Raw genomic sequence first — 14320 nt, 5'->3', positions numbered from 1 at the left:
ACACACACCACACACGCACACATACACACAACAGCACCACACACACACACACAACAAACACACACAACCACACCCAAATCTACACACACCACAATGCACACACACACACAACACCACAGACACAACACACACAACACCACAGACACACACACAACACCACACACACCACAGACACACACACAACACCACACACACACACACACAACACCACACACACACACACACACTCACAATTACACACACAACACACACACACACACACACACACAACTACACACTCAACAACACACACACAATTCCACACACACACACAAACACATACACAACACCACACACACACAACACCACACACACACACACAACACCACACACGCACACTCACAACTACACACACAACCCACACACATACATAAGTACACACTCAACAACACACACACAATACCACACACACACAAACAAACACACATACTCAACAACACACCACACACCGCACACAACAGCCACACAACACATATGCACAACATTGCGCACACACCACAAACACAACTACACACACACAGCTACACACACAACACCACACATGCACACCACACACACAACTGCAAACTCAACAACACACATACAACACCATATACACACACACATAACAACAACACCACACACACAACACACACAACACCACACACAAACACACACCACACGCACGCACACAACACCCACGCCACACACACATGCATACACACACACACAACTACACACTGAACTACACACTGAACAACACACAGACAACACCACACACACCACACATAACACTACACACGCGCACACAGCAGCAACACCACACACACACACACCACCTAAACTCACAGCAACACCACACACACCATACACACACACACACACAACACCACACACACACAAACACACACCACACACATACACACAACACCACACACACACATGCACACAACAGCACCACAAACACACACAACCACACCCACATCTACATACAACACCACAACACACACACACACACCACACACAACAACACACACACACACAACACTGCACACACATCACCACACACACGCACACAACAGCAACACCACACAAATATACACACAACTACAAACACAACACACACACACACACACATAACTACACACTCAACAACACACACACAATACCACACACACACACACAAACACAACACCACCCACACACAACATCCATACCACACGGATACGCACAACAACACCACACACACCACACACACACACCACATACAACACCACCCAAACACACAACACCTCACACACACAACGCACATAACAACACACACACAAACACACAACACCACACACATGCACACAACAGCCATACCACACACACATACACACAACACCACACACACACACCTACACACTGAACAACACACAGACAACACCACACACACACAACACCACACACGCGCACACAACACCACACACACACCACCTAAACACACAACACCACACACACACAACGCACATAACAACACACACACAAACACACAACACACACACGCACACAACAGCCACACCACACACACGCATATACACACAACACCATACACACACCACACACACACACAACACCACACACACACCCAACAACACCACACACAGAACAACACCACACACACACACACACACACACACACACAGAACAACGCCACACACACACACACAGAACAACATCTCACACACGCACAGAGAACACCACACACAAACACACACCACACACACACGCGCAACAACACCACACACACAACACCACACACGCACACAACACTACACACACACACACAGAAACAACACCACACACACACAGAACAACATCTCACACTCACACACACACACACACACAGAACAACATCTCACACACACACACGCACGCGCAACACCACACACACACACACGTAACACCACACACACACACAACACCCCACACACACACAACACTCCACACACACACAACACTCCACACACACACAACACTCCACACACACACAACACACACACAAACAACACCACACAAACAAAACACCACTCACACACACAATACCACATACACAATTCCGCGCACACACAACACACAGACAACATCCATCACACGTGCGCGTGCACACACACACACACACACAGTCCAAAAGAAAGGCAGTCATATATGGATCCTGAAGATTGATATGTTGAATAGTTTCAGGCCATGTTCAGTGATTTTTCCAGCTCCTGTGCAGGAACAATTCAAAGTCTTGACGGACAATGTCTATCTTTTCCTCTGAAGTCAGTAGCTGTTTGGTTTATGTTGAAGACACTGCCTATGGTGCTTGGCTGATCCGATACAGGCAGGGCACATTTGCAGAACGGCTATAGAGAGAGAAAGATAGGCCACAAGTTATCTTCTGGTACAGAGGGAACTGGGTGTCCTGGTACATGAATCACAAAAAGTTAGAATGCAGCAAGTGATTAGGAAGGCAAATGGAATGTTTTTGCAAAGAGAATGGAATATAAAAGTTGGAATGTTTTGCTACAGTTGGTGAGACCACATCTGGAGTAGTGTGTCCAATTTTGGTCTCATTATTTAAGAAAGAATATAAATACCTTAGAAGCAGTTCAGAGAAGGTTCACTCAACTGATTCCTGGGATTGGGGGGAGTTATCTTAGAAACATAGAAAATAGCAGCAGGAATAGCTCATTCAGCCTTTGAGCCTACTCTGCCATTCAATATGATCAGGCTAATCCCCTATCTCAATGCTATACGCCCATTCTATCCCCATACCCCTTGACGTTTTAGAGCCCAGAAATCTTTCTATTTCCTTCTTAAGTATATTCAGTGGCTTGGCCTCCGTAGCCCTCTGTGGTCGAGAATTTCACAGGTTCACCACCTGCTGAGCAGAGTTCTCCTCATCTCAGTCCTAAATGCTCTACCCTGTATCCTGAGACTGTGATCTCTTGTTCTAGATTCCCCAGCCAGAGGAAATATCATCCCTTCATCCAGTCTGTCCAACTCTGGCAGCAATTTTTAGGTTTCAATGAGATCCCCTCTCATTCTTCTAAACTCCAGTGAATACAGGCCTAGTCAGCCCAATCTCTCCTCATACAAAAATCCTGCCATCCCAGGAATCAGTCTAGTGAACCTTTGCTGCAATCCCTTTATGGCAAGTATATAATTTCTTAGGTAAGGAGACCAAAACTGCACACACTACTCCAGGTGTGGTCTCACCAAGTCTCTGCACAGCTGCAGTAAGACACCCTTGCTCCTGTACTCAAAAGCTCTTCCAATAAAGGTCAACAATACATTTGCCTTCTCAACTGCTTGCTGGACCTACATACTTGCTTTCAGTGATTGGTGTACAAGTACATCCAGGTCCCTTTGAACATCAACATTTCACAATCTATCATCATTTAAATAATACTCTGCCGTCCTGTTTTTCCTACCAAAGCGGATAATTTCACACTTATCCACGTTATACTGTATCTGCCATGTATTTGCCCACTCACTCAACTTGTCTAAATCACCTTGAAGCCTCTTAACACCCTCCACACTGCTCACATTCCCACCAAGTTTCATGTCATCAGCAAACTTGGAAATATTACATTTGGTTCTATCATCCAAATTATTAATATATATTGTGAATAGCTGTGGCCCAAGCACTGATCCCTGCAGTACCCCACTAGTCACCGCCTGCCACTCCAAAAAAGACCCATCTATTACTACTACTCTGTTTTCTGTCGGCTAACCGATTCTCAATCCATGCTGATATATTACCCCCAATCCCATGTGCTTTAATTTTACACACTAATCTCTTATGTGGGACTTTATCCAAAGCTTTCTGAAAATCCAAATACATCACATCCGCTGGTTCTCCCTTGTCTATTCTGCTAGATACGTCCTCAAAAAACTCCATTAGGTTTGTCAAACATGATTTCCCTTTCATATATCCATGTTGACTTTGTCTAATCCCAGTGATATTTTCTAAGTGTCCTGTTATCACATGCTTTATAATAGACTCTAGCACTTTCCCTTCTACTGATGTTAGGCTAGCCGGTCTGTAACTCATTGTTTTCTCCCTCCCTCCTTTTTTTAAATGGTGGGGTTACATTTGCCACCCTCAAATCTGCTGGGGCTGTTCCAGAATCTACAGAATTTTGGAAGATGATAACCAATGCATCCATTGTTTCCATGGGCAGGACAGGCAGGGCCTGTATCTGAAACCAAAACTGAAAAAGTGACATCATAGGAAAGCTGTGACCTGATCAGTTGGTAGGAAATCTGCACCAAATTTGAAAAAAAAACACTGCAAAGCTAATTAACAAATTAATTAACTAAGTAGAGATGGCTGGGCAGGTGATGTGCTGTAGCTGTATGATGTGAGAGCTGGCAGATCCCATTGCGAGCCGCAGTGACCACATCTGCAGCAAGTGTTGGTTGCTGGAGGAACTCCGGCTCAGAATTGATGAGCTGGAGTCCAAGCTCTGGATGCTGCGGCACATCCAGGAGGAGGAGAGTTACCTAGATGCTTTGTTTCAGGAGGCGGTCACACCCGGTAGATTAAGTACCTCAAATTCGGTCAGTGGTCAGGGTCAGCAGGGTGTGACTGCAAGTGAGGCAGGTAGAGGGATCCTGTATTCAAGAACAGAGGAGCCTCAGCTCTTGACCATGTCCAACAGATACGAGGTACTTCCTCCCTGTGTGGATGAGGAACAGGGCTGTAGGGTGGATGAGCCAGCTGACAACGGCACCGTGGCACAGGAGGCCATTCAAGAGGGGGGAGCAAAAAGACAAGTGGTAGTTGTAGAGGATTCTCTAATTAGGGGAATTGATAGCATCCTTTGTAAGCAGGATCGAGAGTCCTACATGGTATGTTGCCTGCCTGGTGCCAGGATGAGGGACATCTCTGACCGGCTTAAAAGGACATTGGAGAGGGAGGGGGAGGATCCAGTTGTTGTGGTCCATGTCGGGACAAATAACATAGGTAAGACTAGGAAAGAGGACCTGTTTGGGGATTATCAGGAACTAGGGACGAAATTAAAGAACAGGTCCCCAAGGGTTATAATCTCCGGATTACTACCCAAGCCATGTGCACATTGGCATAGGGACGCGAGAATAAGGGAAGTAAACACGTGGCTAAAGGAGTGGTGCGGGAAAGAGGGGTTCCATTTCGTGGGGCACTGGCATCAGTATTGGAACAGGAGGGACGGTTGGGACCATTGGGACGGTTTCCACCTGAACCGATCTGGGACCAATGTTCTAGCGAAAAGGGTAAATAGGGTGGTCAACGGGACTTTAAACTAGAAAGTGGGGGGGAAGGGAAGGGTGAAACTCCCAAGAAGTGTGACTAATGGGAAACAAAGCAGCAGATTAGCGTGTGGGGGGGTGGATTCAACTTCATAGAAAATTATGAAAAAACTGAAAAGAAAGGAGAGCCCAGGCGAGGCTATTAAAGTCTCCAGAACACAAAATAGGACAGAGTGTTTGGATAGGGCTAGGAATCTAAGTTCAAGCACACCAGATAAAGGGACAACAATGAAAAACGGGACGGGAAATACAGGACCGAAAGTGTTGTATCTGAATGCACGCAGTATATGAAATAAGGTAAATGAGCTTTTGGCACAGATTGAAATTGGCAGGTATGATGTGGTGGACATCACGGAGACATGGCTGCAAGGGCATCAGGACTGGGAGCTAAATATCCAAGGATATACATCCTATCGAAAAGATAGGCAGGTTGGCAGAGGGGGGGGGGTTGCTTTGTTAGTAAGAAATTAAATTAAATCGATGGCAAGAGACAACGTAGAATCAGATGATGTAGAATCTGTGTGGATAGAGTTGAGGAACTGCAAAGATAAAAAAAACCATAATGGGAGTTATGTACAGGCCTCCGAACAGTAATCAGGATGTGGGGCACAAGATACACCAGAAGATAGAAAAGGCGTGTAAGAAAGGCAAGGGGATTTCAATATGCAGGTAAGCTGGGAAAATCAGGTTGGTAGTGGATCCCAAGAAAAGGAATTTGTGGAATGTCTACAAGATGGCTTTTTGGAGCAGCTTGTGGTGGAGCCCACTAGGGAACAGGCAATTCTAGATTTAGTGATGTGTAATGAGGCAGATTTGATAAGGGAGCTTAAGGTGAAGGAAACCTTAGGAGGAAGTGATCATAATATGATAGAATTTACCCTGCAATTTGAAAGGAAAAAGCTGGAATCAGGTGTAACGGTATTACAGTTGAATAAAGACAACTACAGAGGCATGAGGGAGGAGCTGGCCAGAATTGACTGGGAGATGAGCCTAGCAGGAAAGACAGTGGAACAGCAATGGCAGGAGTTTCTGGGAATAATTTGGGAGACACAGCAAAAATTCATCCCTAGGAAGATGAAGCATACTAAAGGGAGGACAAGGCAACCATGGCTGACAAGGTAAGTCAAGGACAGCATAAAAGCTAAAGAGAAAGCATACAATGCAGCGAAGAGCATTGGGAAACCAGGGGATTGGGAAGCCTACAAAGACCAACAGAGGACAACTCAAAAAGAAATAAGGAGGGAGAAGATTAAATATGAGGGTAAACTAGCCAGTAATATAAAAGAAGATTGCAAGAATTTTTTTTAGATATATAAAGGGTAAAAGAGAGGCAAAAGTGGACATTGGGCCACTGGAAAATGACACTGGAGAGGTAGTAGTGGGGAACAAAGAAATATCAGAGGAACTGAATAGATACTTTGCGTCAGTCTTCACGGTGGAAGACATGAGTAACATCCCCAAAAATTCAAGAGAGTCGGGGGGCAGAGGTGAGTATGGTGACCATTACCAAGGAGAAGGTGCTAGGAAAACTGAAAGGTCTGAAGGTGGATAAATCACCTGGACCAGATGGATTACACCCCAGAGTTCTGAAGGAGATAGCTGTAGAGATAGTGGAGGCGTTAGCGGTGATCTTTCAGGAATCACTGGAGTCAGGGAGGGTCCCAGAGGACTGGAAAATCGCTAATGTAACCCCCCTGTTTAAGAAGGGAGTGAGGCAAAAGATGGGAAATTACAGGCCGATTAGCCTGACCTCGGTCATTGGTAAGATTTTAGAGTCCATTATTAAGGATGAGATTTCAGAATACTTGGAAGTACATGGTAAAATAGGGCAAAGTCAGCATGGTTTCATCAAGGGGAGATCATGCCTGACAAATTTGTTAGAATTCTTTGAGGAGGTAACAAGCAGGTTAGACAAAGGAGAGCCAATGGATGTTATCTACTTGGACTTCCAGAAGGCCTTTGACAAAGTGCCGCACAGGAGGCTGCTCAGTAAGATAAGAGCCCATGGTGTCAGAGGCAAGGCACTAGCATGGATAGAAGATTGGCTGTCTGGCAGGAGGCAGAGGGTGGGGATAAGGGGGTCCTTCTCAGGATGGCAGCCGGTGACTGCTGGAGTTCCGCAAGGGTCAGTGTTGGGACCACAACTTTTCACTTTATACATTAATGATCTAGATGAAGGAACTGAGGACATTCTGGCTAAGTTTGCAGATCTTACAAAGATAGGTTGAGGGACAGGTAGTATTGAGGAAGTGGGAAGGCTGCAGAAGGATTTAGACAGATTAGGAGAATGGGCAAAGAAGTGGCAGATGGAATACAACGTGGGGAAGTGTGAAGTCATGCACTTTGGTAGGAAGAATAGAGGCATAGACTATTTTCTAAATGGGGAGAGAATTCAGAAATCTGGAGTGCAAAGGGACTTGGGAATCCTAGTCCAGGATTCTCTTAAGGTTAACTTGCAGGTTGAGTCGGTAGTTAGGAAGGCAAAAGCAATGTTGGCATTTATTTCGAAAGGACTAGAATATAAAAGCAGGGATGTGCTGCTGAGGCTTTATAAGGCTCTGGTCAGACCACATTTAGAATATTGTGAGCAATTTTGGGCCTCGTATCTCAGGAAGGATGTTCTGGCCCTGGAGAGGGTCCAGAGGATGTTCACGAGAATGATCCCAGGAATGAAAGGCTTAACCTATGAGGAACATTTGAGGACTCTGGGTCTATACTCGATGGAGTTTAGAAGGATGAGGGGGGATCTGATTGAAACTTACAGAATACTGAAAGGCCTGGATAGAGTGGACGTGGGGAAGATGTTTCCATTAGTAGGAGAAACTAGGACCTGGGGGCACAGCCTCAGAATAAAGGGAATACCTTTTAGAACAGAGATGAGGAGAAACTTCTTTAGCCAGAGAGTGGTGAATCTATGGAATTCATTGCCACAGAAGGCTGTGGAGGCCAGATAATTGAGTGTATTTAAGACCCAGATAGATAGGTTCTTAATTGGTAAGGGGATCAAAGTTTATGGGGAGAAGGCAGGAGAATGGGTTTGAGAAACTTATCAGCCATGATTGAATGGTGGAGCAGACTCAATGGGCCTAATTTCTGCTCCCATGTCTTATGGTCTTATGGTATCCATTGGAGTTTAGAATGAGAGGCAATCTTACTAAAACATATAAGATCCTGAGGGGACTTGACATTGTGGTTGCTGAAAGGATGTTTCCTCTTGTGGGAGAGACTAGAACTAAGAGACGTGGTTTAACAATAAGGGGTCTCCTATTTAAGACAGAGATGAAGAGAATTTTTTTTCTAAGGGTCGTGAGTCTTAGAAGCTCTTCCTTGGATAGCAGTAGAGGCAGGGCCATTGAATATTTTTAAGGCTGAGGTAGATAACCTTTGACTCCCTTGTTAGTCAAGAATTTATCGGGGATAGGCGGAATGAGGCCACAGTCAGATCAGCCATGATTGTATTGAATGGCGGGGCCGTATGGCATATTCCTGCACCTAGTTCATGTGTCCACTGTTACCCTCTCATAGTCTGTTTGACTCTGATCTGGGAAAGCAGTTTATTTTTTAACACAAAGGGTTAGCTCGCTATCACATGATGTCCAATCACAAACTAGCCAGTTACAGCAGGTCGGGAACCTCCTTTCCAGGTGCATTGTTTAAAGTGATTAGATGGAGCCCTCTTCTCAACCATTGACCAAAGTGATTGAGTTTAATGGCTCGGTTCGCACCCATCTGAACAGATTATGTGTGGATGTCAGTGAATAGTTCGGGGAATGGACCACTCACACTTTTTTAAATTGATTGTCCTGGTGAGCTGCTTCCAGACAGTATGACTCCTTTCTGATAGCTTTGTAATTTGCAAGGTGAAGTTATGTAAATGTTCTGTCATCATAAGAACTGCTGTTTAGCTTACTTAAAATGCTGTTGTCAGTCTTTTTAAATCTTACCCTGTGGATTCAGCCCACAGTAAGTAAAGTCATTTTTGATATAAAACACGGTTTTATAACAATAGACATCTGTTAAAACGATTTATGACATATGGTACATTTATCAATGGGTGGCATTTTACTATTATGAGTCTATGTAGGCCATTCTTCAGAGTAATGTTTTCATTTTAAAAATTAGAAAAGGCTTTTTCAAATGTTAGGGTTATTTATATTTTCCTCTTAACTCAAGAATAAAAAGATTTCATTGTCAGCAGAATTAGAAACTGTTTGTATTTTCTGATTGCCCCAACAATGAGTAACATCATGAGATCTACTAGTTTTTGAAATTATATTTGTGATTTTGCATTACAGGACAAAGAGCAAATGTCTACAGGAATATACACCACAAAATGGTTCTTACAGTGTTTCATAGAAAGAGTAAGTAAAACTTTGATGTTATGGAAGGGGTACAATGTATCAATTGAGTGAACAGTGTAACAGACTCAGCAAATTTGAAGCCTGCAAGAGCAAATGATGAACCCTTAAACTAAAGATCTGTGTGATTTACCTCAACTGTGGGGAAATTTAGAGAATTTGTTGAGGAAAGTTGATTGAGTGACAAGAAAGAGAGAGAAATGGTGAACGGTTGTTTATCGGACTAGAGGAAATTATAAAGGGATCAACATTTGGACCACTGCTTTTCTTGATCTATATTAACGACTTTGACTTGGATGTGCAGGGCACAATTTAAAAGTTTGTGGATAACACAAAACTTGGAAGCATTGTGAACTGTGATGAGGATAGTGGTAGACTTCAAGAGGACAAAAACAGGTTGGTGGAGTGGACAGATATGTGACTGATGAAATTTAATGCCAAGACGTGTGAAGTAATATTAAATGAAGGATACAATTCTAAAAGGAGCATAGGAGCAAACCGACCTAGGATATATGTACAGAAATTGTTGGAAGTGGCAGGGTAAATTGCAAAAGTGGTTAATAACTGTCACGAAGCTGTCATGATGTCGGAGTGAGCGCAACCCACAATCTGCAACTAACTACAGACATATTGATCTGTTTAAAGAAGACGTGTTTTAAAAAAAACACAAAAAAAATCACTGCTCAAAAGATGGCTGATACTGTGGAGCAACCCTTCTGGAAAATTCATATGTGGAATATACTGACCAACCTGTCCTGAGAGGACATGAAATTTTGCACCTGAAGAGGTGTCAAGGCCCACTTGAAACAGAGACACTTGAAAGGGAGACATATAAAATACAAAAGGTTAGACTTTTAAATCACTGTGTTTCTGTGAAAACAATGGAAACAACCCCACCCCACTGGCCCCCCTCCCTCCCCCTCCAGCCAGCTATATCCCATCAGACATCCAAAAACCATCTCCCATTGATTTTTATCTCAGATTGTGTCAAAAAAAATTCTGAGATGAAAGCAAAATGGACTTTGGATGCAAGACATGCCTATTTCCCTTCTGGGAATACACAGAGAAATTAGTTTAAAGCTGGCACCGAAAACCAGTGTTGGGCAGAGCAGAAGAACAAAAATAAAAAAGCAAGAAGGACACCTCTCTCTGTCTGTTTGTTTCTCTTCTCTCTCTCCCTCTCTCTTCCTCTCTCTCCCTCTCACTGGAGACAAGTGTTTTAACAGGGATAAACAAACAACAGGAAGAAAAGGACAGTCACTCCTGCAGAGACCAGCAGGTCATCTCTCTCTCTGGAAACAATCAAAGGGTGTCTTCAATAATGTGCAAAACTGAACAAAGCCAGTTCCAGAGTTCTACCAAATCACCTCACTTAACGGCCACAACTTGCCACAAGCTACACCTCACAGACAAGCCAAGACTAACTTATATATTCTTTTAACTTTTATTTGGACTCTTACCTTCCTTAGTTCTGATCTGTGGGCGGAATTTTCTATCCCTATTGGCATTGGACCTCAGGTGGGCATGAGTGGACAATATGGCGAGAAGGCCAAAACTCGGGGTCACGATTTGCGATCGTCCGCGCCGCCCATCAGTGATGGGCTGTCTTTCCCACCGCCGTACGTCGGGCAAGTCATTTTAATACATCTGCATCTAATTATAAGCCCTTCTCGCCAGAATATTCCTCTCATGCCAGATCATCCGAGCCAACGTGTTTCACAAGTGTACATAAGCGACATGCACCTGGCAAACTGCACTTTGCTTGGAACTTCGAGGTTTGTATGCCTACCTAGCTTCTGGCAGCACTCGCAGTCATCAGCACGAGACTGTATCACAGGTTGGAGCATATCACTTTTAGGGGGCTCGTGGGCAGGTCACCACCTACCAGACTAGCTATAAGGCAGGGGTGGCTTTTCAGTGGCTGTTTGGCCAGAGCTTGCTTGGCGAAAGGGGAGAAGTGGCCTCAGGCAAGGGAAGAGACTGCAGGACGAGGGCTATACTGGGGAAGGGGGTATCCCAGGGTGTGTGTGGGGGCACATATTGATCTGTGGAAGAGGCCTCAAGATGGTGAGGGCTGAGGAGGCAGTCTCCAGAGGAAATGAGGCTAGATGGAAATGTGAGGGTCTATGTGAGAGAGTGAGTGGTGATGACCCTTGAGCTGGCAGTGAGTGAGATGCCAGTGAATGTGTGATGGCCTTGAGTGTGTGAGTTTAGTGATAAGTGTTAATATGGCAATCATCTTGTTAAAACCAATTGCTAGTCAAACAGGTGATGGGCATTAATTATCCAATATAAATAGAATAAGAAGATACAGCTGGAACATGGGCTTGGCCTAAATAGCCAAGTGGTTATGGTACTGGGTTTGTAACCCTGAGATCGAGAGTTCAAATCTCACAATGGCAAACTGTGGAACAATGTAACTTCATCTGAAACAGATGGAAATGGGTTTGTACTCGAAAGAGTTACTATCTCTACAGCCACTCAAAAGAGTATCAAGAGTTCAAATCTCACAATGGCAAAACTATCAAGAGTTCAAATCTCACAATGGCAAACTATGAAACAATGTAACTTCATCTGAAACAGATGGAAACAGGTTTACTCAAAAAGAGTATCAAGAGTTCATTTTCTTAACGATCTCGTGGAGGTAATTGTGGATTCAGTTGGTTTCCTGATACTGAGGAGAGAAGGTGTGTGGTGTTGGTGTTGCTGCTCCTCAGTGTTTCAACTGTTTCTGCTGCTGTCTTTGGGGTTGTTGCTTCTGCTGTGTGCTGCTGCTGCTGCTCCTCCAGTGCTGCCAAAGGAGAGAGAGGGAGAGAAGAGAACAGTTGCTGCTGTTGATACAGGACAGGAAGGCCAGGAGGCCAGGACTGAGTTAAAAAACAACATCCTAGGTGGGTGTCTGAACTGTGTATTTTTGTTTAAGGTGGGGGCAATTAAGGACTGTGTTTTTGTAGGGGGAGGCAAGAAGACTGCCAGAGGAGTTGGGGAAGGACGAGAGGGAGGGTGTGTGTGTGTGCTGAAACCATCTTTCTGCCACCCCTCCCCCCCAACCCAGCCCTTTTCCCAGTAAGGCCAGCAATAGCTGGTGAAGACATCGCCTCCCCCTGCCTGAAGAACATCAGGCCCCCACCCACCGTCCATCCACCATCGAGGACACCCACCTGGACATTTACCTCTTTCCCTCCTGTGCCTCCCTGTCCTTTACTCCTCTCCCTCCTCTCCTCCTGCCTAAAAGAGGGGAGGTTGTTTCTACCTCTCTCCCCCACCCCCTTTCCTCCCTATATATAAAAAAAATATAAAAAGGAAAAAAAACAAAATGGCCAATCCATCCCGGGGTGGGCGTGGCTCTGGCCCTAAGGCCAATTCACCATCGCCTGTGGCCGGGCCCTCGAGGGCTAATGTGGAGGCGGTTTTGTCACCGGTGGCAGAGCCTCAAAAAAAGAAAACTTATGCGGGGGTGGTTGCTTCTGCGGCTCCAGCTGCTCCCGCTGCCCTGTCACCTTTCCGCCTCCTGACCAGGGCCCTTGGGGTAAAGAGCTATGCTCACCCTGAAATGACAATAGAGGTCTGCGTAAAGGCTATGGCTGGGGTCGTCGGCCCCTCAGCCATTGTCACGGCCTCTAAAATGTATGGGAAGGCCATATTCTTCTTGAGGTCCGAGCGGGCGGTGCACCTCGCCCTGCAAAAAGGACTCACTGTGGGCGGGACTTTTCTGGCGGTGGACCCCCTTGAGGCCACCGCCCAGAGAATTATTATTTCGAACGTCCCGCCTTTTCTATCCGGTGAGCTCCTCCTCCCCCACCTTAATAAATTGGGGGAGGTCAGGTCGGGGGTTGCACCAATCCCGCTCGGCCTCAAAGACTCGGCCCTCCGCCATGTGTACTCCTTCCGGCGCCAGGTATTTGTCCGCTTGGCCCGGGAGGAGTGCCTGGAGGGGGCCTTCGTTATCAATTTTGAGGGGACCGCCTATCGGGTCTTCTGGACCGTGGAGGGCGTGCGGTGCCATGCTTGTAAGGAGGCGGGGCACGTGAGGAAGAACTGCCCCGCCTCCAAGGCCACAAGCCCCACCCAAGCGGCCACGGCTGGCACCGCCCCTCCTCCCCCCGCCACCACTCCATCTCCCTCCCCGCAAGGGGAAGCGACGCCGGCGGCCACTGCCATCTCGGCTGCCGGTGAGGCGTGGGGAGAGCCCCCGCGCCGTAAGAAGGCGCAGAGGAAGACCCACAACCTGGAGGCGGCCCCTGAAACGCCCCAAAACCCCCAAACACCTGCAAGCACCGGCTCGGGGGAAAAGACATCATCCGGCCCCGGCGTCGTGTCCGCGTGTGCTCCCGGGCCCGTGGGTGCTAAGGCGCCGAGTGCTGGGCCCGGCGTCGTTTCTGCGCGTGCTCCCGGGGCCGGCGGGGAAAAGACGCGGGACCCCGAGCCGGGGTATCTAACACCCAAAACCCAGAGGGTGGAGTGTCCGGGAGGGCTGGACAAGGAGGAGGGGGCCTCGGAAATGGAGGTCTCCCTAGCCCCCAGCCTGACCCGGAAGAGACGTCACGCTTCGGAGGAGGAGGTGGGTGATGCCCAAATTGAAGAAGTTGGGTGTGTCCCTTCCCCCGATGAAGAGGTGGTGG

General features: G+C 46.3%; 1 protein-coding gene across 3 annotated transcripts in view; it reads left to right on the top strand.

The window, feature by feature from the left end:
- Window positions 1–14320, top strand: part of LOC121283632 (ecotropic viral integration site 5 protein homolog) — a 431317-nt gene that overhangs the window by 301716 nt on the left and 115281 nt on the right. For all 3 annotated transcript variants that reach the window (XM_041198414.1, XM_041198415.1, XM_041198413.1), the window contains one exon: window positions 9636–9701. In XM_041198414.1, coding sequence (XP_041054348.1) covers window positions 9636–9701 — 66 coding nt within the window. The remainder of the gene's footprint in view (window positions 1–9635; window positions 9702–14320) is intronic.

This window comes from Carcharodon carcharias, chromosome 10, assembly GCF_017639515.1.
Source record: "Carcharodon carcharias isolate sCarCar2 chromosome 10, sCarCar2.pri, whole genome shotgun sequence".
In the NCBI taxonomy this organism is placed as follows: Eukaryota; Metazoa; Chordata; class Chondrichthyes; order Lamniformes; family Lamnidae; genus Carcharodon; species Carcharodon carcharias.
This window is presented reverse-complemented; position numbering and strand designations above follow the sequence as displayed.